The sequence below is a fragment of the Pelmatolapia mariae genome, linkage group LG16_19 (genome assembly GCF_036321145.2).
Source record: "Pelmatolapia mariae isolate MD_Pm_ZW linkage group LG16_19, Pm_UMD_F_2, whole genome shotgun sequence".
Taxonomy (NCBI): domain Eukaryota; kingdom Metazoa; phylum Chordata; class Actinopteri; order Cichliformes; family Cichlidae; genus Pelmatolapia; species Pelmatolapia mariae.
This window is the reverse complement of record NC_086241.1, coordinates 16,220,841-16,246,442: the sequence shown is the minus strand read 5'-3', so window position 1 is coordinate 16,246,442 and position 25,602 is coordinate 16,220,841. Positions and strand designations below refer to the sequence as shown.

General features: G+C 40.8%; 1 protein-coding gene across 1 annotated transcript in view; it reads right to left on the bottom strand.

The window, feature by feature from the left end:
* Positions 1-9,008: 9,008 nt before the first annotated feature.
* Positions 9,009-25,602, bottom strand: part of myo3b (myosin IIIB) — a 68,035-nt gene continuing 51,441 nt past the window's right edge. The window contains 10 exon segments of the mRNA XM_063497428.1: positions 9,009-9,047; positions 9,050-9,143; positions 9,538-9,584; positions 9,963-10,063; positions 20,229-20,352; positions 21,292-21,343; positions 22,646-22,742; positions 24,175-24,255; positions 24,672-24,834; positions 24,973-25,084. Coding sequence (XP_063353498.1) covers positions 9,009-9,047; positions 9,050-9,143; positions 9,538-9,584; positions 9,963-10,063; positions 20,229-20,352; positions 21,292-21,343; positions 22,646-22,742; positions 24,175-24,255; positions 24,672-24,834; positions 24,973-25,084 — 910 coding nt within the window.

Below are 25,602 nucleotides of genomic sequence, written 5' to 3'. Positions count from 1 at the left end.
CAATCACTGTCCTCTCAACTAGTTTGGAGCGGCAGATTTTGAATTAGATCTGTTCCTTTGAAGGGATTAATGTTCCCAGTTCTCTCCCACGGCTTTACACACAGTCATGAGGGAAAGGGGGAGTCCTGCTGGGCTTCACTGGAGCCATGCTAAACTACAAGACTGGCTACAGGAGTGAGTGGTGTAGTCACACTGTTAACCTTGTTTACATCAAGCTGTGGCAGCCACAGAGCTCGATGCTGCTTCAAAATATGCAAAAAATGTGGCAATCAGGAAGGTTTTAAGACAACAAGCTTGAAAATCACCTCACATACTTCATGAAATTATAAATCTGAACAAGCAGTACTAAAATATGGTGCTATTTACTTTTAATGTGTCACTTTAAAATTGCCCCAACCGTTGATCCTCTAAAATCAGACTTTGTTTTCAACTTATCATGAGATGATGACCAATTAAGACACTGCATATATATATATATATATATATATGCAGTATATATAAATATATATATCTTTATATTTGCTAATAATTTAGTCACCAATACTATAAATATTAATTTTTTTAAACAAGTGTAGCCAAGGAAGTGCAGGCAGAAGAAAAACCTGGTATAAAAAGATTTATAACACATTAATAACAGGTTTATGTGTACACCTAAAAGGAGCAGGCAAAAGAAGGAGAAGAATAAATGCAGGTTTAAAGTATTTATAAAGCTGTTAAAACTTATAAAGGCTTCATAAATGACACCTCATTGCAAATTTTTGTGAGCTTCACTGGTGCGAAACTGTTTGAAGGATCTTAGCACAAAGGAGCTCAAACTACATGAAAGGTACACGATAAAACTACAGGATGCTGTAAATTTGCTTAACCAGCTATTTGTAAGACTTCAGATGTCACTGGTTAAGAAAAAATATCCATAGTCTGTTCTGTAAAGTTTGTATTTGTGCAGCAAAGTGCTGTCAGTTAGTTTTTACTTTCAGGTTTAAATGTCAGATAAATGTCAAATGTTGTAATCTGCTCTCTTATGCCAACAGTAAAGGAGGAATCCACCCTAAAACAACATTTTTCTACTACAGCAGCCTGGTTCACAGGCATTAAAAACATCAGATGTTAATTCTGATTTAAGGTGGATTTCCACTTAAATCAGCTTCACATGCGAGCTGTCATATGCCATGCAAGGCATATTTCAGCCATATGTGACAACTGCATGAATTCTGCGAGCCATCAGCAGTCAGAAATTATTGATATCTTCCTTTGAGATGTTCGTTTCAGCCCTAAATGTAGGCTCTTACATTTTAATGCATCTCAATAGGGCCCCACCTGAGGGAAGGATTTGGCTAAGCAGGACTTTGATATAGTTTGTAAGAAATTCATAACAGTGTGCTTAACACAATGTCCGGTCCCCGAGGTAATTTACTTGCTCCAAACCTTCACCATCTTATGGCCATGCCTCAAGTTTTACAGGGCCGCCTCAGCGACGGTTTGGCTAAAGGAAATTTCTGCCCGCGGCATTTGATGGGGAAAATTAACTTGGAGGGACCCCCACTGCAACAGTTTGCTGCCTGGAAAGGTTTGAACATGGACTCAGTCAGCACCAACTATGTACTTCATAAAGCCTTTTCTAGTATAAAGTGGAGAGTTGAGCATCAGAAATAATGTTCAGGGTGCAGATATGCAGGAACCTGCATTCAGGAATCTGTATATAGAAGAACAAAAAACAAAACACTCATAGTAGTTATATATGTATATATATATATTTACACTTTCTTGACAGTGCAAATCAAAGAAAACAGTGGGGTGGATCATAGACGTTCAACAGGTGACAATCATTTCTGTAAAGGGCAATTAAGGCAAAGAAAGAACGACTCATTAAGTTTTTATTGCCATAAGTTTTTAACAGTATGTGCAAGTGCCAGCACGTGCTGAAACAATTAGCTGTAACCAAACTATTGTGTCTGATCTAAAAGGGGAGAGGGAAATAATTCATCAATCTAAAATGGGAAAAAAATGTATAAAACAACAGATTTGTGGTGGGTAAAATAGTTTTGCCTACAATATCAAAATACAGTTATACACCAGTAATAAATATGAATTAAAAAAACATTTAGACACATTTATTTTATTCTTATAAAACAACAATTTACATGAAATAAATATAAATTTACAACAGATGTCAAGTGCGATGTTGGGAAGCAGGTCGTTTTGGTCCATAAGACAAATGAAGGCAATCTGCAGGAAAAGAGAGAAAAATAAAGATGTTAAGCAGTACATGTAAAATGCTTTTCATTATCTTTACCCAGGTTTGCACTAACATCCTATTTTAGCAGGGAGAATTCCACCTTATTCTATTGACCTCTGCCTTTGGATGTGAAAAAGTGTAGCTGTGTACGGTCTTGACATTTTTGAGCGAACTGACAGCGAGAAGAGAGGATCTGACAGAGTCGCGGGGCAACGCCACAACACGAGCCCTTTTTAACTTTCCATATTCTCTGGACAGTTGGAGAGAAAACAGGTTCCACATCTGTCTCATGCAAGAGATATCAGAGACTTGGGGATGAGTGGAGGTGGGTGAGAGGGTGCTGCATGTGTGAGAGGGAGTGTGAATGTGTGGGAGAAACAGAGAAAGACGGGGAGAGAGGGAGAGGTGCTCGAGGCTACTGGGTACTTGAGCCGCTATAATGGTGTCTCGTATGAGAAAACATCTGTGAATTTCCTCAGTGATCTACAACAAAGTATAACTCAGAGCAGTCACTCAGCAGACCTTTGAAGTTGCTGTCTGACAGAAAGCTGCCATTGTTCACAGCCCCCAACACACAGAAACTCCAACTTTGGTCTCACTAATTTTCCCTGCAACGCGATACAAGTCTCTTTTTTTTCCCCTCTCTTTCTCCCTCTTCCAGGTCTATGAAGCCGGGGATCTCTGCATATTCAAGAGCAAACAGCAAAGCCTTGGCAATGTGCAGGGTTGGCTTGGGGGTCAAGTAAGGCGGGACAGGTCGTTTTACCTTCTCTCAGCCCACCCTGAATGTGCTAATCCAGTCCAGCCTTAAAGAGGAAAACTCTCTCCCCTCTATGATGATGATGATGTACAGAGTTACAGCCTGCAGCGCTCTCCCAGGAACATTATAATAAAGCAACCTCACCTCCAATCACCAAACTCAGATCCAATGGACACTCCTGTGATAATCAAGTGCTGTCAACCCGTCAGTTTACTGCACTTAGCTTTTAAACATTTGTTTATTATATGACCGTCATCTTTTGTAGGAAATGTTTGTGAGCTGCTACAAATATATCACCTTTTTCCATGATCTACTAAGCAGCAGGTGGCAACGACATAACCGTGAGAAATTTGAACCTTACACTATAAATTCCTGTCATCCTCAAAAAGCAAAAACACAAGGAATTAACAGCACTAGAAGTTAAAATATAAATATTTGCAAAGTTATGTATGTTCAACTCAGTTTTGTAACTTTGCTTTAACTTTAAGCTGTCAGATATTGTGGCAGAATATGTCACTATATAGCTATGCAATGCTTAATGCTTGCCTTAAAGGAGTTCCAATGCAAGTGATTTATAGAGCTGTATGGAAAGGGGTTTTTTTGCCAGTCAAAATTTTTGTGTTAAGAACTGTAAATTTTGAGTTATGCATCCCAAAATTTCAAGTTAATCAGAAGTACGCCAAAGTGTCAAGACACTTGGTCAGCAAGGCAAAATTTTGAGGTACTAACTAAATTTTTATCCACTTATTTATTTTCCAGTGGCAGAAACAAATTCACATCAGGCCAACCAACAACAGGCAAAGTAGCTCTGACCTCAGAGAGTCAATAATACATCATTGAATGTTGCCATGATTACTATGCAGAGCTAGCCATGAAAGTTAATATACAGAGAAAGTGCATCGCCCCATCAACTGGTACACTGGCAGATATAATGGCATTTCTGAAGAGAGGCATTTATTAAGCTATTCTTGAGATTTTAGTGTTGTTCAAAATGAACTTTGTTTCCCTCCATGTACAATAGTATTAGGAGTCACGAAAAAATGCTTGGGTTTTTAATTAGAAGATCTTTAATTTGCTCAGATTTATATAAAATTAATGTTAGTAGGACTTAACCGATGTTGGAGGAGCAAAAACAAATAAAAGATAAATAATCTGCATGGAAAAAATGTCCTTCTTCTTCACACTAGTATTGTATCTACCTGAAATAATAAAAGATGAATACTGTGTTCACTACCTGTCTTTTATGGCTATCTTTCATAATTTTGAATTGGTGTTATATAAATATTTTTTATTTCGATTTTGTTGTTAATTTAAGTTGTCTGAAATGTGCTATATAGTTACAGCTTGTTTGCCTAAAAAACCCTGTTTCTATACAAGAACTGTGTTAAGCCACTTCTCTACTTTAGAAAACTGAGCAAATAAACTAAAAAACACAATTTATAAGCAATTTGCAAATGTCCACCTTTATTTTAAGAGTCTTCTGGTAAAAAAAAAGAGTATTTTATGGGCCATATAAGGAAAGTATATAGACAAAAGGGAAGTGTAAGACCTGCTGGAGAGATTTTAAAACAATTACACTGTATACTACTTTAGTGTGACCTCAATCACAAGGTTGTTTGGTTGAACACCAGGTGACCGCTCCGGTTCCTCCTGGCAGTGGCAAAAATGACAAGCTTTCGCTATGCATCCCAAACCGAAACAAGGCCGTGGTAATTCTCACACTGTTACCAGTCCAGCGTTTATTCAACGGCAGCTGGTCCCACCATCTGGGAAAGCAATGCTGGGGCAAAACAAAACAGGTTACACCTTTGGCCATGCCAAGTCTGCTAGTGCCCCGCTCCCTCGACAAACTGAGAGGGGCTAATCATAATTTCACGCTCTGATTTGTCAAATCCCATTCCAGCACCGGAGGCACCCAAAAAACTTTTAAGTCAATAAATTTCATGGCATACAGGATAACAGCTTTCCCATATTGTTCCTATTGTTCTATGCTGGCTTTCTCCAGCTTTGTCCCTCTTACATCAAGGGTAAGATGTCTCCTTTGCAAATGAAAAGGTAGCTGTAATTTTGACCAAAACATTTAGTCACTTGTAAGATTAGCAAACTCTTTCCCCTCTCATGCATGCATTTTACATTCATGCAAATGCCAACAACAAAAACAGCGCATGGAGCGCCCTCGACAAACTGCAGGTGAGAGGAAGCTGAAACAAAAGCCACTGTAACCCTAATGGCATCCCTTGTCATTAAGAGACCTTTGATGTATGTGCTCAACGGAGTCTTTTATCTCCTTCTTCCTCCTCTTCCTCTTCCTCTCTGTGCGTCTACCCAGCTCAACCAGTTTCTTTATTACTGCATTCTTTAGGGCATGTTTCTCTTTTTTTGCCCTTTCACATACATCTGACATCTGGCTGACACTCTTGCATGTCACTCTTTCCAACGCTAGCCAGCAAACAGCACTGCAATGCTGAGTTTGTAGCTATTTTAGCAGTCTGCATTATGATGCAAGGCATTAATTCTTTACTCACAACCCCCCCCCCCCCAACATATGGTATGCAACCATAATATAGCAAGATACATTTAGTGTGGTGGAAATGTGACAGATCTGGTTATGAAAAGCACGTAAACTGCATTAAAACAGTATTTGAAAAGGCTGCACATGAAATGCTGCATTGAAACTCTCCCTTTGAACTCAAAGGATAGAGAAACAGGACAATGTTGGCCTAATCGTGTTCCCTCTTTGAAGTGAGACATCACTATTAGGTGAAAAGGTAAGTATCCTTCTTTAGAAAATAAAAGCTTTTCATCATTTGTTAAGGCTGCAGCGCAGGCGATTTTCATAAAGGTGGTTTAAAAACTTTGGATAACAGTGTTTGGAGCTGCCTTGGATGTAGCTTTAATGAATGTGCAGCACATGAAGCAAATAGCTAAAATGGCAAGAATAACACCAGCAGTAACGTTAGCCACATTAAAGGAGTCCTCTCCCGCACACCAGATGTTGTCAGATTTAATGAGGGAAAACAAGAAGGAGCTGCTTTTTTGGTTTTTTTGGGTTTTTTTTACAAAAACGTATTAAAGAAAACACAGGTGTCAGGCCTCCAACGCTGGCCTAACCTACCCGCTGTCCCCCAAAATGACCAGGAGGCTGAACAAACACGGGGTTCGATTCATCAGGTCAGAACATCCCTCATCGGAATGACGACAGCATTTCATAACATTTGCCTTTTTGCAACACATAATCAGCTATCCGAGGCAATTACGCGCACACCTCTGCTCACCTCCTCTCATATGCTAAAGCAGGCAATCAGCCAGGGAGTTAATTTGGCAGAGGAAAACAGGGGAAGAAACACCCACTCTGGCACCATTTGTCACTACAGTCCAACCTTGTTATTCAAACTAGCAAGCCTATTTGAAATTCCTCTCTGTGGTAAAACAGGGCCAAAATAATCAAGGGAGCATGATCACACTTAATTGATTCAGTGTACTTTTAAGATGCACTACAGGGTGCTGGGGTGACCTATTTCAGACTGCTCTTCAGAGGAACCAACTATCCCAGCAAGGGAGTAATGCACAACGAGGATTTTAATTATTGCAGGATCTGTGGCTACGACCGGAGGTGAAATGCTTCTCAAGTAACTGTGACACTACATTATAACACTGCCAGTGGTCCGGGGTTTTTACGCTTTGAATTTTTATGGACTTAAATATGACAATAAACTGAAAAATAGGTTATTTTTTAGCTTAATTATAAAATCTTAATTTAGAAAAACCAAAAATAAAAAAAAAAATGTTCCTTTCGTATTTTATTGTAAACTGTGCCGTGTTCAGTTTTAGAGTATTTCAGCTATTCATACTTTACTTATTTATACATTATATTTATACTCTCACCACTTAAATTCACCAAATATGTGGCTGTCAACACATGTTTTCATTTATAATGGGCACATTTTGTAGTCTAGTACTCCTGGGAGATCTGGGATACATAACTCAATTTATATGACCCTTGTACTATGGGCACAATTCAGTCTGTCATCAGAATATCTAATCAGTCTGCCTCTTGTGATGCTAGTTTGTCTTTTTTCTTTATTTTATAACTCTAATTCTTAAAATGTTACCTAAAAAATAATCTGGATCAGAACAGAATTTATAAATATCACAAATATTTTCAGATATTCTTGTCCAGAACTCCCAAACTTTGTCACAAGGCTATAAAGCATAGAGAAAAAAGCCCTCATCAATTGACGTTATGCTATAAAAAGCTCAATCAGCTCAAGACCAGCTCAACCAAAGGCTTAATAAAATTAAATATGCGTACCTTGCAGTAACTCTACTGAAAGATGTAAACACCTTTTAGCTACCTCTATTTATGTCTTCCTCACAGGAGACAGTATGTGCAATTTTTAAACCTATGTGGATTAACCACATCACCACTAAAGACACTGTGGCTGTTTAAAACAACAAACAGCATAGTTATGGTTGGAAAATGGCAGATTTAAACCACAGTGGTGTCAAGTGACAAAAAAAATAGAGACAAAAGCGTCAACCATGCAGAAAATTAAAAGGAGGCTTGAGAGGTTAAAGAAGGAAAATCAAAGATTACTACTACAGCTTGTAGTAGTAAAGTAGTAAAGCCTCAGTGTCTCAACCCGAGTCTGACCCTCACAGCATTGAGCTGTAGGATTTGATGAACACCCTGGACCTCGTTAAACCCACCAGGATTCCTGTGAATCTGAACCTAAGTGGAGCTGGGTTTGCTATCAAGGCAGAGCTCTAATGTTTTCCCCGCTGAGTATAAGGAGGATGAGATCCTCAGTCATACCACCCTACTCTTCCTATTAAGATCAAAATCTCCTCTCAGGCCCTGGGGTGTCAACAAAGGGAGATGCAGTAAATGATATGCAAATTGAAAAGAAAAAAAAAAGCTCTACAAATCAACTCGCCAGCCCTGCATTTCCGACACTTCACATCTTAAAAGAAAATTCCTGTATTTAGGGTGAAATTCAAAGTGAGTTCTAGCTCTGCCTCTGTGAAGCTATGTGTGGTGATTCCAGCTCTCAGACAGCACAAAGCCCCTTTAACTACAGGCAACTCGCTGTGGGAGAACTCGTCGAAAGAGTTTTGGGTTTCACGAGGATTTGTCTCCGGATCCGTCTTAGACAATAGACATAATGCTCGGGAATAGGTAGATGTTTCCACGTCAGGTTAACACCACTGAGCTGAGCAGCGCACTGCCTGCAAAATGAGGGGCACTTCATTGTAACAGAGAAATGATGGCTCAATTCAACCATTAGAAAAACAACCGAAAATTATCAATGGCCATTTAATGAGCTTATAATTTATCTAGTCATGAATATAAGAGGATATATAAGACGTGCTTCCTTTTATCTTTCTTTTAAAACTAAACTATTTAGACTAAAGAATCAATCAATAAACCAATTAACAGCTACATGGATAATAGGAATAATCACTATATGCAGCCCTGTGAAGCTTGGATATTTGGGACAATGTTACTTCCTCTTTATCCTTCTCTTATGTGTGTTTTTATGAATTTCTGCACCATTTTTATTGCAATTTGTAGATTAAATGCAGGATTTCAGCCTCTAGAAATAAAATTCTTTACCATGCAGTAGAAACACATAACAGAAGCTCGGATGTGTAACTTACTAGAGTTAAAGTTATCGTAATAATAAAAACAAGACTGGAAAAATTGTGCACACGAGGTAGAAATCTAGTACGTCTAGTCTAGTAGAATCTAGTAGAATTATGTGTTCCAAACTCTGCGTCGAAGGAGGAAACTATCCTAACACTGTCACTGATGACGAGCAAATTGCTCCTGTAAACACCTTCTGATCGCTTTGCATTAGCAGACGAGGGCACGGCTCGCGCAGGTCGCTTATTCTGCACCGCTGCTACTCGCTCCACATACCGAAGCACATCCAAAGCAGAGGATGTTCTTTGGAGTGTCTGTCTACACGTCTGAAGCGTCTGTCTTACCGGCTGACATGGTTGTAAGGTTCAGCTCTGACTGACGAGGGGCCCAACTAGAAAGGGTGGGTAGGGGCGGTGGTTGAGTGCTCTTCCTCAGGGATCGACTCCACAGTTGACAGTAATTTGTAGTACTCATCTTCTCCATCCAGCACTTTGATTTGACTGTGATTTTTTTAAGGAGACAAAAAGATAGTGGTGATACATTACTGTGATAGAGGAATGGTGCCTTTTTCAGTTTAATATTGTGTAAAGCTAGACATTTGCAATAGTATTATTTGCAGATGCACCTGAGATGAGGTGTTTGCTTAAGCATACTGCTCTGAAATAGAACGTCAATTACAGTACAGGCACAGTGCAGACCTTCAACAGTTAAAATTAGCATGATGACAAAGGCAGTAATATGTAACCCCCTCTCCAATGACGCAGAGCATAAAAACCCTGTTATTTTCGGCTCTCCATTTACATTATAAGAAAACAACTCCATTTCTGGATTCTCCTATTCCACAAAGGGCCTGCTCTGTTTAGAGTTGCTGTAAGTAGGAAAGCAGTTATTTACCCAAGTTTTCTCGGCTTCCTCTTGCTCCCCTGGTAATCCAGAGTTCTCTGAGGAAAGGGCCAAGAGCACACAGTCAAAAGATGAGCAGAGAGTCATTAATTTTTAATTCAAAGTGATTTTGTGTTGAATGCGAGCAGATGCTGATAATATCAGAAGTCACAGCATAATTTTTTTCTGATCAAAGGGCTCAAGTGAGTCTGATGAAGCATGCATCTTGCTCAGCTTTGATAAACCACATCAATTATTCACCGTGAAGGCAGACATCCTGACATGAAAGCAACAGATAAAGAGCATAAGCACATGTTCAAGACAAGAGGCAGAGAAGCGTGGGGGTGGGGCTCCAGGGTCTGGCACAGGTAGGTTTAATTGTATTATCATGTGGAACCAAAGTCAGACAAAGGCCTTTATCGGCACTTTGAACTCACATTTAGCTGGTTGTAGTACAGGCTGTCTTCGGGGCTGTTGAGCAGCTTGGGCTGCTGGCCCCGCCGGCGAGGAGTTCTCTGCTGCAGCTTCTTCACTGGACCTGCAACAGAGGAAAAACGAGGGCAGTGATCCAACCAGGCAAAAACAACAACAAGCTCCAACATGATGCCGACGATGATGACAGCGGCGGTAAACCGATTCTGCCCTCCACTTCTTTTTAAATCGGCGCCCGTGTGTGACGGAAAAGTGACAGAAACACTTTAAATTGACTTAAGTGAGATTATGTCATTTCATTGATGAGATGACTCAATAACAGCTTATTATTATTACATAAACCGCATCTATCACAGGTGCACAGCGGGGGATGTTTGTAGTAGCCGAATTACAAAAGAAACAGGCAGAAGTGACACCGTGCATTCATGAAAAGTTCACCTTCACACTCAGAGAAGAGTTCATCCTGGTAATAACGTCAGTAGTTTTAAGCTAAGAAAGATCTCATATTTGTTGCTGACAGTCCTGGATCACTCAACTCTGCAGGATGATAGCACAGAAAAAGTAGGTCAGCATTTAAAAGTGCAGATAATCTCATTAACTGTATTTCACTCAGTAATGAGTACTGCTTATTGCAAATATTCAATGGATGTGTGATTGTAACAAATGGAAAATACGTATTTGGAATCTTAGGCACTTAAGAGTTTATAGGGTATTGAATGACTATCTTTACAAGATGAGAAATCTTAGTATCTGTTGTTTGAGGAGAAACATTTGGGCAGCACCTTCTAGTCTAGCTTGGTAATAATCATTTATTAACCAAAGTAATACAGAGTAATAGCCAATTCAACTCTTTACAATACAGAGGAAACTCCAACAATCAGACAGCCCCCTATGTGCAAGCACTTTGCAACAGTGGGAAGGAAAAACTCAGAAACAGGTTTAGGGAAGGGCAGCCATCTGCCATAACTGGTTGGGTGTGAGGAGAGTTAGCCAGGACAAAAGAGCCACATGCCAAGTAGTTAATAGTAGTAGTTATAAGACTAAACTAATATCACATAATTGGTACTAAGAGGCTAGAAAGTGGGTGTAATAATGTGGAAACAAGTGTATGACTATGAGGCAAAATCAGTTAGTAATAGTATATTGGTAACAACAGGAACAGCTAACAATAAAATGTTAATATCTGTGCATTAAAAATTTTAAATACTAACTTGTGGCCTTAATCTCATATAACAGTAATATTGGTTGATGGTTTAACACATAAGGATACTATTCACAGTGCTGGAATTAATGCTGACTTATGCCTCCAGCATTCTTCTTTGAATGATTAAAGGTAACAGAGTACATATTGTGTTTAATGTTGTGGCTTATTACCCAGAAATGTGTGGTAGTTTAATAACCAGAAAACAATTCTCCAAAATGCAAAACTGCCTGTTTCTATCCAATTCCATATTAATAACCTATTAAAGGAAACATCAAAAAGTGTGCTGATCAGTTATACATCTACTAATTGCAGCTGTAGTAGTCAGCGGAGGATTGTTCAGTGGAGCATTGATAGTTTTCTGGATTACACGAGTATTCAGAGGCTTATGATTAGCTACACAGAATTAATTAACTATTTGACAATATACACTATTAGGGTCAGGTGGCAATTTCCAGTGTACCACAACTGAAATTAGTGAAAATGTCAAAGTATTAATGGCAGAGGCAGAGAGCTCTGCGTGATGGTAAAATTCAAACAAAGTAATAAAGACTGGAAAATAAAGTGGAATCCAACAGGGTGACATTTTGGGAAAAAACACTAGTTAGATGAGACGAAGGATGGCTGCAGGGAGAAAAATGTGATGATACTACAGTGTCATATCTATCAGAGGTTATTAGCCATAGATCAACATAGTAAAACCAGTGCAGTAATACCTGCATTCTTACTCATATCCAGTAGGGGGCGACTCCTCTGGGTAAAAAAGAGGAATCTTGGTTTATGGAAGTCTATTGGAAAATGGCCTTAATTTTCACTTAATCTATGAAAATGGTAGACACTTATCTGATAAATTTATAGTCTCAATCTTACAGAATACAAATTGATGTTCATGTTCTCCAAGAGACGATAAAGATGAGTATGTTTTAGAGCACTGCTACTTTGTAATTGACAAGTACTGCTGTAAGAATGTGCAGTGCCCTTTTTTTCCTCAGTCAGAGCCTCCCCTTGCTTCCAATATGGTAAAAAAGCTCAAGTCAAGGCTTCCAAGCGGGAGTCCATAAACCAATGGATGACGTCACTGTGGCTATGCCCATATGTGGTCTATGGTTATGCCACCCAAACACAAGTGAATGCAATTTAACATTTAAAAGTTTTAGCGGTTTTAAAGAGAAGTGACGTCTATTTTATGGCCAATAAATACATATTTTCACCGTGCACACTTCAATAACAGCCTGACTAAGCAGATCTGCAGGATTCTAGACGTAGATTTTCACCCTTCCACTTTCCACTCAAATGAGTGACACATGGAAGCTGCGGTCAGTGTGTCAAAAGGAATAAAAAGCAATTACTACATTCAGATCCTGTCTTACTGAGTGATTTCTTCTCTGCAGATGTGTGAAGGCTGTTCCTTCCGACTGCACCACAGAAAGGGAAATCTTATTGGCTTTCCAAAGACAATTAGAAATGTGATAACGTGGATATTCAAACATAATACAGTAATAAGGGCTGGCTACTCTTCCTTACTAAACCTTGCTTTGCATTTCAAAGTTCATTGGTTACAAAAGTGTGTTTTTAAAGCTCACCTTTACTAGGAAGCATCTATATTTAATGTCTGACAACGTTTCATCCTCTTTGCCTGCATTTCATGTGAGACAGGACATTTCTTCATCATGTCTTGCTACCTCTGCTTCTCTACCTTGACTAAAGCTGCATTTGCCTTTTCCATCTTAACACTACTTTGTACTCACTTTGAACAGACCTCATCACATCTCAATCCTATACATCAAAGAGCAGGATCCCCCGCCACCCCTTCAATCTTTCCTCGGCTTTCTTGATGTTATTCAAACCAGCACAGGTTTACTAAAGTCACACTTTGTAAATGCCCAGAAAGTTCCTGTCAGTTTTGAGATATTAGCAAACTTTTACCGTGAATCTTATCTACCCATGCCTCAGAGGTGCTAACTGTCCGCTGTGTGAATCCCCGTTACCCCTGAGTATTTGAGGATATTTGGAAGAAATCTCATGTACGAGGCAAATAGCTCAGGAAAAAGAAAGCAGCTGGGTTTGGATGCATCAGAAGCACTTAGGTTTTAGTCTCACATTAAAATTAATTGGACATTATGCTCTTGCTTAGCCTTTGAAACCTGAAAGAGCATGACATGCTGCAACGAAGAGAAAAATCAGCACAAATAAAATGTTCACACTTTACGTCTCAGTTAAACAATGTCGGTATGTAGGACGTTGTTCTGCTAATGATGCAGAAAATGGTTTTGATAAGCAAATGTTTTATTCCCCTGAAATTGCATCAAAGCCCTCAATCACAAATAATGAATCCTAACGTCCTTGAACAGACTTTTGAAATTAAATCGTATTATGAAACAGACTGCGTACTCTGTGCTTTCAACAAAACACATTAGCTGTGACAGCACGTCCACAAGTATTTAAGAATAATGCAAACTCTTACCTGCATATAGTGCAATTAGGACAATACCCAATTCCCTGATGACTTGAGTGATTCATAGATTATGTTGACAATGCAGAAAAAGAACATTTAGAAACCTCAAGTGAAATTAAATTAAAGGGGATTTATGTCTTTCCTCTTTCTTTACATGTACATATATATATACAGTTACAGCTTTGGATACTCCTTATAAACACGGCTAAAGATAATAATGAGGCCAGAGTATGTAGAAGTAATCCCTGTGAGCCAAAAGCTCAGACATCAGTCTGCTTTTGAAGCTCTGTTTCTTTTTTTCCCTATTTTTTCTACTCGTGCTTTTATATGTCTGTTTATGAATATCCTCAATATTGTCTTCTCAGGCACGCGGCTCTTGCTGTGAGCACAGCAGTCCTACCCACCTGCTGTTCAAATCTTCTGTTCGCGAGGGGCAGCCAATCAGAAAGAAGCTGGGCTGAAGGGAAAGGGAGGTAAAAAGTCTCAAGGGGGCCACGCCAAGGCCTACTATGAGATGAACAAGGATTACTTTAAACCGTGAGTCATTCTCAGTCAGTTATTCTTTTACATTTAAAAAAAAATATAGAGTAGGAAATGAGCATAATACGTCTCTTTAGCTGATGCTTTAACTGTGTCCCAAGAACTGTAGCAAGTGAAAGCTAAACCCGATGACTGGCTGTAAAGAAAACTGTGGCCAGTAAGTTTACTCAGCTGCAGCTAATTAACATAAATCCTGCTAAATAAATAAATAAATGTAAACACTAGTTTCTACCAGTTGGTGTCTGTAAACATGAGCTTCAAACGGCTTTGCGAAACAAACAAAACTCTGTATCACTTTTAGTCGCACTGCGAGGAATGACAACATCTGTTCGTTGGCCGATCCCCCCACAACTCTCAACAGCTAGCGAAAATTTTGTTTTAATAGTGTTCAGGTCAGGATAGATTCTAACCCCTTGAGGATATCTTTTTTCCCAGCAAATGTCACAGTAGGTGAAAAGTATTAACTGATCTAAAACTAAAAGACTAAATACCTCCAAATTACATTCCCTACAACCCAAGCTGTGTTTACTGCAAATACCACTATCAAGACAGGAGCCAAATGTGGAACCTCGTCTGTTTTTCTGCAAAGTTATGTAAAAGCTACTCAGATGGATTTCATGAAACTTGGTTGAGAGGTGGCATTTGTGCAAAAAGAAGAAAAATATTCAGCGTGGCTCGGGATCGCTTACTTCAGATTTGTGGGATAGGGTACTGGCACTGGAATTCGCTCTTTTACAGCTCCTCTTTGTCAGGATGGTGACGTAGAACTTTCAATAAAAATTTATTGAAATGTGGCAGAGGTGGCGAATTTGGAAAATAAGGGCCCACTAGATTTTTGTCCAGATCCCTTTTTTAAAAAAGTATCATTTAGGACAATGACCTTGTAGTTTAGTACCTACAGTCACACAACAATGACTGCACTCTTTGATGTTTTTAATGGAAAATGTTGCAAAATCTCTCAGCAGCTTTATTATTTTATCAGTTTCTACTAAGACATTTTTTTTCCTACTGACATTGATGAGATATTAATGTGTCTGTTTCTACGGATGCAGTTCTTATCTCTCAGGTGCTGTATCTAACCCTGCAGATCTCGCAGGAGGTTTAGCCTCACAATTTATCCATCCTGACCTGCAGCGATCAGAGCGTGTAGCAGATCAGAGGATGGGTCAGGCCTCCCATCTCTGTGCCTCCATTTGGGAAATCATTGTCATTTGATCCAGGCCAGCCCCAGAGGAATGCTGCTCCTGCAGATATATTACAGGCAGGGAGCCTGCCAAACTGGCTTCTGGCATGGGAGCACAGCTTGGACACGGGCGGGCAGAGCTGGGAAGGGGTCAGACAGCGGCTCACACCAAGGGTTTGCTAAATGATCGTGGGTAACGTTTGCTGTTTGGGGTGGGGAGGAATAATAGCCAACTGGGAATACAGAGGCAGTAAGTTTCATGCAATATTGATTTCTCCCTATCAAAAGAAAGCCAAGCAGTGTTTGCTCTTCTTGGTGAAAGACTTACATATTGTACATGTTTGCTTCTTGAGATAAAAAGAATTCATTTTTTTTTGAGATAGGTACTTCTTTTATTTTCAAAGACTAGCAGATGAGACGTATTACATCTCTAAATACCACTTTGAAATCCCTTGAAAATCAGAACGCTCTTCAGAAACAACATAAAAGAGCCGCTAAAAGGGATTTTTAGTGGAATAAATTAGAGATGTATCGATTTACTTCCAAAGTCACGTGCTACAATCACCTGACTTCTCCCAGACCACAGAGAACCGCTCGGGTTTTGTTTATTCAGATGGAGAGAGCAGAGGCACCAAAAGGCATGGATTATAAGGAAAAATCATCAGCAGAGGCCTTTGATGTCTAAATGAGGCATGTGCAATCCAGACCCCTCTCTTTACCTCAACCGCCTCTTCACACACATGCACGCACGCATTAGCCCAGACAGCATGCACACAAACGTGCACACACATACGCGCAAACAGTAACAGATATTATTCTTAAGTTGCAAACAAAGACCCAAACCAGATATGCAAAGTGGAAGAGCATTTCCAGAACTTTCTCTCATTCCTTTAATAGCCAGTCATGTGCTTAAAATTAGAAGCCGAACTGATCAAGCTTCGCAGATAATGCAGAAAAAGGGGGCAGATCCTGCATCTGTTTTCACTAGTGCAAGCAGAGGATGTTGTTACTTACAAGCAATTTTTCACACTGAAATCAATCATTTCCACTGACAGCAACTTTTGGAACTTTGACTCCTGAAAAAAATGCTTGCTAGGAGGAGAAATCTGCGAACTTTGTGGGAGTCAATCATTTGTCACAAGCTTAATACATGTAATCTATAACCCCGACCAAGAAGGACAAGTAAAAAAGAATAAAGACCGCTGAGGGAGAGATGAATGACAAGAAAAGCCAAAAATAGATTAAATATGGAAATGAAAGGCACGGAGGCTTTTCTCTCTTGATCAGTGAAATACCAGCAAATTTTGCTAAATAAAATTAGTACAATAACAACCTAATAACATTTTGTGCTTGGAAAAGTTTGCTAAAGTACACCAAGTGACTCAATCGACATGTGAAAAATCACAGAGAACTCTGAGCATCGTTTTCCACCTTGATTTTAATGTCTGAGGAGATTATTCTGTTGGAATTGTGATGATGAGTAGTTTGGAAGTACATCCTGTTAACTACTCCCACTGACATTAAGAGGATTACGTAGGTAGCGTCAGACAGAGGCAACTCCTTCCGTTAAGTTGAGTCTTTCCTATCCCTTCCAAATCTCTGCTGCCGCTACGTCGAGCCTGTAATTTGCCTAAAACTGAAGGCATCCGGTGGAGACGCGGCGATATGTGGAGACAGACAGATAAATCAAAAGGCTGAGAGACAGCGAGAGGGAGGGAGAGTATTTGTCTAGAGAACATGGAGAGGGTGGATCATTTGTCTGGCAGATGCATGTTGATACCGTGATGCCGCTTTGGTGGTGATGGTGTTGGTGTATGGGGGGGGGGGTTGTGGAGCAGCACCTGGTGGCTGCAAACCTTGTGGGAGGACATGCGGGAAGACGTTTAAGAGCTGAGGGAAGGAGCAGGCGGAGAGGAAAGTGAGATGTTCTTGTGAGTGTGGGATGACCTCAGTGTGGGGAAAAACTGCGCCCACATTTCCAACAAGCGCTCCCAGCTGCAGCTATAAAGCACAGAAACAGCTCAGAGCAACAACCCAAATCAATTCTTATTGACTGTACCGTGTTCTGTGCAGAGGGGATGCAACTATAACCATTAAGACAACATTACTTTAACTATTTTCCTGTTTTTCTTCTTCTTGTTTCATCCTTTCAAGCCAGCAGGTTAACCATCTTCTGAGGCACAGAGGTAATTGGGCTGTGTCGTAGCCCCACTTTATCACTGTCTCTCTCTTGACATGTATGTTTACCACAACTATAATCTTCAAAAAGCCTGTTAACATAAGTAGCTCAGCTTTCATAAACCATAAAGTCAGCTCTGACTGATCCTCGGCACCATCCTGTTTACCACGCTGAGGAGCATAAGCAGCGCTCTGATCATATCTCCTGCTTGCTAGCAAAGGCTTTCTTTCTGCACACATCTCTGTGACTCATTTCCAAACATGTTGCATTAATATTTAGTGCTCAGGAGACAGGTGACGGAAGGTGACATCGCCTTGAACGTGTAGCTTACAAGACAACACTGCGTATGTGTAACTTTTTCCGCTGAGAGAGCGAGAGAGAGAAAAAAAGAAAAATCAAAGGTTGGTGTTGAAGACAACTGCAAGCGCCTGGAGTACAAAGTGTTTTAATGCTCTCTCCCCATCATAAAATACAGCACTGTGGGTATCTGCCTAAAGAGGGAGAACAGTCGCTTAGCCTGGTGTCAGATATACAGTGAAACAGATCTCTCAGTTGAACACCAGGCTTTTTAAAAGCATGCAGGAAAGACCCAACGTCCGTCAAACACATTGAGAGGTTCCAGGTCACGCCCTGGTGTTTTGGCTTTAATGGGAGCAGCGTGTAGAGAGCGCGCGGGTGTCTGGAGGGGTGGAGTAATTCGATTACCACGGTTAATTTTCTGTTTTTTTTTCCCCTCTACTGGTGTCCTGAAACACTCCAGGTCGAACTCTAGCCCGAGAGAACCAATGCGATCACCAGAGGCGACGGCAGGATGAGACACAGGAAGAAGTCTGGTCTCCAAACATCTGGCAGGGCAAGGCTTCCATGACTCGCTCAACCTCGGGATGAAAAAAAAGACCCTCAGATCTGCAGGGATCAAAGTGTGCCCTGGGTGCATGAGCCACTGTGGCCTCCCTCAACATATTCAAATGGGGTTCCCTGAAAGACGTCAGAGCCACAAGCGGGAACATAAATGAAGCAGGAAAAGAGGCAATGATGAATACCTGAAAATCTCTCCACATATAATATCTAAGGAATTAGTCCAGGCTATTTTTTCTGTAGAAATTTTCAACATAATTGAACTGTCAGATCTAGAAAACTTACAACTTACCTACTTAAAAAAAGCATTAGAGTTTGACGCGCTGCAGGAAAAGAGACTAAAAGACTAACCTTCATTTAGACCCCATATCCCACCTCTAAGCAGCCCCAGGATAAATCTCAGAGGTTGCAAGATCACTGCAAAAATCCCCTTGTTACCAGCAACATGAACCCTTAAAGTCTTTTTTGACCAAAGTCTTTTGTACAATGTTTCACAGTGATCCAAAATCAAATGTAATTTTTCTTCAGTGCACATGAGCGACCTGCTTTTTTATTATTATTTACAAATAAAGAGGAACATTTCCAGAAACATTACTTTTGCATTTTAATTTCTTAAGGATGGACATTTTATGCATAGCAATAAAAGGATGCTTAAACAATTGCAGAAGCATTTCTTCTGCATTTCTTTTTAATCTCTTTGCATTGCTTATTTGCTTGTAGTGGCTTTATTCTCCTTTCACCTCGCACCGCCCAAAAATGTCCTTCAAACTACTTAATCTAGGAAAGAAAGCAATTTGACACAAGCCATCTTTACAGGTATACCCACGAAGCCTTACCGTGGGCATGCTTTATTATTGATGCAATGATGCTATGAATTCATTGTTTTACATTTGAACAAATTCTTGGGCTTTAAACTGTAAAGAAAAACAAAAAACCAGAAAATCATTCAGCTATTATTTTAAACTTACATGTGGACCGACTGGAGGAAAAAACAAAGCAAAGCACCAGTTTAGGCAAAATGCCCTCACATTCACCGCCATGTTTCCTCTCAATAATCACTTTGACATTATAAATTCATCAAACACTGCCTCCCTTCAGCGGCAGTGATGCCTGGGAGCGGGGGTCACCTGTATGCAGCATTACCGAATTAGCCGCTATCTAACCCAGACCTGCTGTGGCGTGCTGACACTAATCCCGGGCCTGCTGGAGAGCCCTGTCTGTGTTACATTATCATGTCTAATCCCCATAATCTCTCAGCCGCAACGCTAAACACTATTCCACCTCGGTCTCTTACCTCATACCCCTTTAATAACATTAATGAAGGGCCGGGCCCCATTACCAAGGCTACCCTAGCGGTGGGCTGGGTGACGGCCGTAATCAGAGGCCCCCTGCACAGCCACCCACTCAGCCTTCCAGGCAGCAGGAATTAATGTAATTCGTCGCCTGGGGCAAAAAGCAAACCAAACATATGTTCAACAAATCAGGGTTTGTGTATTTTCGTGTCACCGTTACTGTGCAGGTCTATTAGAGTCACTGATGAGATCCTTAGTGAAGGGCCTGCCATGCGGGAGAACGAAAGCTTTGAAGTGCTCGTGCCACTTCGAAACCCCCCCCCCCCTCCACTTGCCTTGAGACGTTTATGATGAGCTGACCTGAGTTATTAAAATACCACAGAAATGATCACCCATAATGCCGCTCTTTTTTGCTGTCAACAAAGAATGGCAGCAGGGGATTGGCTGGGATGAAAGGTTGAAAGGGGTCTCGTATTAAAAATGGCACTTTATCCATTAAAGCGGGATTTCTGCTGTCTCTTTGTGTAATTACCTGCACCCGCCAGCTCTGTGCTCGGGCTTACCTTGTTTACACTGCATGTCTCGCAGCCTTGCCGTCTCTCTGCACGGCTTCGTTACACTGTCTTCTGCTCTGCCTTTGTCTCTCTTGATGTCTTTCACTTGTCTGTCTTGGCTGTCAGGGCCAACCTTGAAAGAGGAGGCGTAAACACACCCAGAAGAGCAATGTCAATGAAAGCACTGAATGAATATATACAAGTTAAAGCATGCCCTGTAATGCTTTTTTTTCCCTTTTTTTTTTTCAATTTAGTCATGTAGATGTTGTATTCATTTATTTACAATTTACAATTTGGCACTCATATAACTGAAACCCATTAATGTGCTTTGCAATGTTAATCAAATGCTAATGCAATTGCATATCCCCCCCTTTACTAGCCCTACCTCCTAGCAAACAGCACCACACTGACTTAATTGTGAGAGGGTGAAAAACAGCACATACAGACTTCCTCTCATATTTAATTTTATCTTTGAATAAAAGAGCTATAGGAAAGTATTAATCTGCTTAACATTTCTAAGTACATCCTCCAAAGGATTTTGCTTTTTTAATCTTACATATGCTCAGCAGAGTTACTGGCAAAAACTGTACATTTTCCTCATTTCATCCTTTCAACATCAAATGGTGAGCAGCAAAAATTGGATCAGACTTCAAAGACTGTGATGTGCTCCAAGTCACGGAGTGGCTCTTCTATTTCACATATTGAATCCGAGCAGGATATCAAAGTGCTACCAAAGAACCTCAGGTCTTTACTAAAAAAGGGGTCTAACATCTGTAGAAAGAAGAGCGCAAAGACAAATCACCTCAGGGAAGAGCGAGCATTTATTCTCAGCCGTGAATTTCCAGCCTTTTGATTCTCTCGTTCCTGTACCACCCTGTCTTCTTCTCCGCTGAGATGGAGGTTGGAGCAAGAGAACTCTTTTGTCTCAAGGACTCAAAAAATTCCCAAAGAATAATCTGGGTTAAAGCTGCTTTGTAGAGGAGCAGCATTATTTTATTTTATTTATTTTTTTTTTTTACATACACAGCTAGTAAGGCATAAGGAAAATGCTCATTGATATTCTGCTACTTACATCTTCTTTATGTGTGTAATCTCCGTCTGCCTCTTTGTTGTCCGGGCAGTACCTGTGAAATTAAGACGCACTTTTAACTAAAAATTAACACAAAAATGATCACTGCAAAATAACGCAGATTGCATCAGCTTATTACAAAGGAATCCAGAGCTGAGGATGATTTGTATTTGTGTTTTCTGCTCCTAAAACATCTCCACTTTATGATTATGCAATTTGCGAAGCAAAAAAGCGCCGATGTGTTCCTGCGCCCGTTCACTCATGTTGCATTATTTAAAAAGCAAACACCAACGAGACAACATCTGCACGCACAATGCCGCGAGCCAGTGGCAGTCATGCTTCGGGTCTAGAAAAACAAAAATCTCATCCAGTTTGGAACTGGCAATGCAACCGGAGGCTCTGCTGTTTGGATGCAAACACAGAATTCATGCATGGCAGACAGGAGGGATATCAAAAGGGAAAAGAACAGCATGTAGGTGAGAACACAGATCCTACCGCAGGAAAATGGGCCAGATCATGTCAAAATAAATATATATGGAGAGATTCCAACACTGATTAAACAGAATTGTTAAGTGGAGGTTTGAAGTTTTTTCCCACCAAGGAATATGATTGTAAACATGGAGAGAAAAATCCCCAGATGAGGCTCTGCTCGGTTTGAGTATACAACGAGCATAACATTTTCAGATGTGTAAATCTAGTATTTTGGAGTTTTGGAGTCGGGAGAGAAATGCGCAACCTTGACCAAAATGTCGCAAAAGATTTAAACAAGATATGCAATGCATCTCTAATTTTACGGCTTTCTTTCTAAGAGCTAATGTCAAAGGTCTAAAATCATTCGGGGATACTTAAAACAATTTTTTAGGATGCTTAGAGACTTTTTTAATGACAAAAAAAGGTAAAAGCTGCCATCGACACCTCGTGTGCCGCTATTCATTCAGTGGCTGCTCTCCCGCTTAGCACATACTTTCTTAATGACTGGCCTGCCCATATGCTGAATAAACACAAGCTCGTACATCTGGACACCAGTGCAGCACCCAGCCCCGCTTGTGGTCAGACAAGTGTGCTATCTTGGTGGAAAGTTATTTATTACGCTTATAAAACTGAAAGAGGTGGTGCACAGGGAGGAGCTTTCTCCTTTGGGTGAAACAGCAGTTCATTATGAGGCAAAAGCAGCTCATCCAGCAAAGGCTGAAGATGAATGGCAAGCATGGGAGGCCTCTTGCTCAGTCAGCCATGGCTACTGGTGGACTATTGTCTGTGCAATGAGGAGCAAATGAAATTACAAAAGAAATCAAACTGCAGGAAAAATGCCACCAATGAGAACAGATGCTGAAGGACAACGAATGTCAAAGCTCACCCTAAATGCTCCTCTTTGGTGGTCTTTCCTTCAGCCTCAGGGTGACATCTGTGCTCCTGGGGTCCACAGTCCCGACGCACCCGATGGCCCCTGTAAGCTGCACAGGATATGAATGCCAGACACGCTGTCAAATGGTCAAAACACCGCTGCCTCACCCCTGTCGTCATATACATGTTGCATGCTCACACAATTACACACAAAGTGTATTTATTATATATTAATCAGGAGCACCAAACGGTTTCATATTAAAAAATTCTGGATTCGCCCGCGAGGAAGTGAGATGTGTTTAGCATGCATATATGGTCTGTGGCGTCGCAGTGGGGAAACTTTGTGCGATTATTGAGACACACTGAGCTCAGATGGATGGTAAACGGAGCCTGCTGACTTACTCCGTCAACGGGCTTTGTGTTTTTCTGGTAAAATTATATGCACAGGAAAAGAAGGCTCAAGTACATTGTTGAGCAATGGTTCTATTTTGCATGGTCTAATCTGATCGATGGTGAGCATGTCCCCCAGGCCCCGCTGAGATCTGAGAAGCCACCAGGCTCATACATTTGAAAGGCATCTGTTTATTTTCAGAATGCAAATGCAGCCCACCTCAAAGGCTATAAGCTGCAGAGAACACACAAAGTGAATGTGCTGGAGTGCTCCGCCGGGGGGCTGAGGCCCCACTTATGTCAGGTTCAGGTTCTCCCCCCACCCCGCCTTCCATCCCCTTCCCGAACCCCGGCGGCCACACACAAACACGCTTCTCTAAAAAGAAAGACAGCGGCGACAGAGAGGCTTTCCCAACACCAAAACCATGTTTACCCATTCTGCAGCTTTATTTACAAGGGTTTAATGGAGGACATTTACACAAGGTGTGCAGGCGACTGAGATGCTCCATGTGCCAGATGAGGGCAGCCCTTAGGAGAGCCAGGGGAAACAATGCCAGATCTCCTCCCTCCTGCCCTCCTCTCTCCTGCCCCTTTTGGCACCCTCCCTTGTCCTCCAGTGAGAGCCTCCGAGGAGGGGGAGGGGGGCTGGGAAGGTTAATGTGCCCACTTTGATCTTCGTCAAGGCACACTGAGTAAGAATTAATTTACATTTCAGATGAAAAGGTTGACAGTATAAAAAGGCATCTTGTTTCTGGTATGTGAGAGCTGTGTAATAGGCCAGGAATTTGAGAGAGGAAGTCGTGAGGAAACAGAAGGGATAAGCCCCTCTCTTGCCTTTACTGGGAAAGAGATGAAAGGAAAAAAAGGATCTCAGTATGCACTGTTCTTCTGAAACATGGGGACCAAATGCTGCCCAAACTTTCAAAAGCTTTTCTGTATGCATTATTAATTAATTATTACTATTTCGTAGGCCACTCATGGAGATCAAAAAGGTGTTTCACAAAGATGTAAGGTTTCCAGGCCTTTATCCCATTTCCTTTTGAAAATGTATGAAAACAGTGGCGCGAATTTCCACCGGACATAGGGCCGCGTGAGAAATTCCAGATGTCTCCACTTGAATATTTGAACTTGAAAATTTAAACATTTCTTTACCTGATTGTATGCGGACAGCTGCCTCTTCCCGCTCTTTTTTGATTTGCTTGAGGTTCTGCCGAGCAACATAGCCCCTCCAGGCTAAGGGGAAAAGAAAGAGACAGTGTGTGTATGTGTGTGTGTGCGAGAGATTGCTGACCTACCTCTGTGAAACAAAATAGACTGCGCATACTACACAAGATCCCACTTCAAAACACTGCTAAACCAGGTGGCAGAGGGATGGATCCCTTTGAACTCTCTGAGGTCTTATTGTCTGCTCTGAAGCATTGCTCTTAACCCTCATAGGTCAAGCTGTGGTTATCAAACTATCTCTTTTATGAAGACTCACAGGCACATAATAGGCTAGATGTCATTAAGAAACCACCTCACATCAAATTTGCACCTGTTTCATCACGAGCGATAAAAGAATATATCACAACTCATCTTTCTTTTCATATTTTTGACTTAAGTTTGAATAATCGCTCTTCCTGTTTACTGTTTAACTAAAACCAGCGTACCTGACTGGATGATTGTGGCCCCACGGCTTCTCTTCTCCTTCTCTTTTCGATAACGCCGGGCCCCGAGCCAGCCTTTAGTGTAAGCTTGCATCACCACCACCCGAGCTATCACTTCCCGCAGCAGCAGGTTCAGTTGTTCCACATGGTAGTATTTCAGAAAAACCTGACAGGGCATTTTGCTCTGGTTAGGACATCCAAAGCTTGATTATGTCTATTTCTTTTATGTCTTTACAAACTTTAATGTCTTTTACAAATAAAAATAACTTCAATATTAAACTTTTTGTTGTAAAAATAACCCCACCTTTGTCTTTCCCAGCACCCAGTCTTTTAATTTGGCCCTCTCCAGTATGGCAACAGCGTTTTCTTTGCTAGTTTCAGGCATCTCGTGAGCCCGAAATGCAAGATAGTAATATCTGGAAAGGGAGACAATGAAGACAAAAAGGACATCTTTGAACAAATTTAATTACTCAAGCAGTGATATTGTGTTTTGCTATTATTTTAAAAAAAATCAGGGAGTATTTGGAGCTGATAAATATAAAAACGCAGCATTATCTTTGCACAGGAATTCGTTACTTTGTTACATAGTTTTTACGTCCTCAAAAAGCATAACACAATAAAATCAATGTTGGATAAAACACTGAGTTAAATGAAAAACTGTGCAGAAAACCCAAAATACAGTGTCCCGATATGAGGACACATGGTGTCAAGAGGCTAACAGATTGCTGAAGGTGTTTTTATTACAAGCTGCATTCACAGATTCACTGACACACACACTGACAGAGCTTTATTCAACGTCTTTAAGCACTGCAAATGCATGCACACAAATGCATGTAGCAGGCAGTCAGATGGATGCAGAGAAGACTAGGTGCAGACTAAGAGACCCGGAATCAAACTATGAACTCGTGGACAACCTGCTTTACCTCCTGAGACA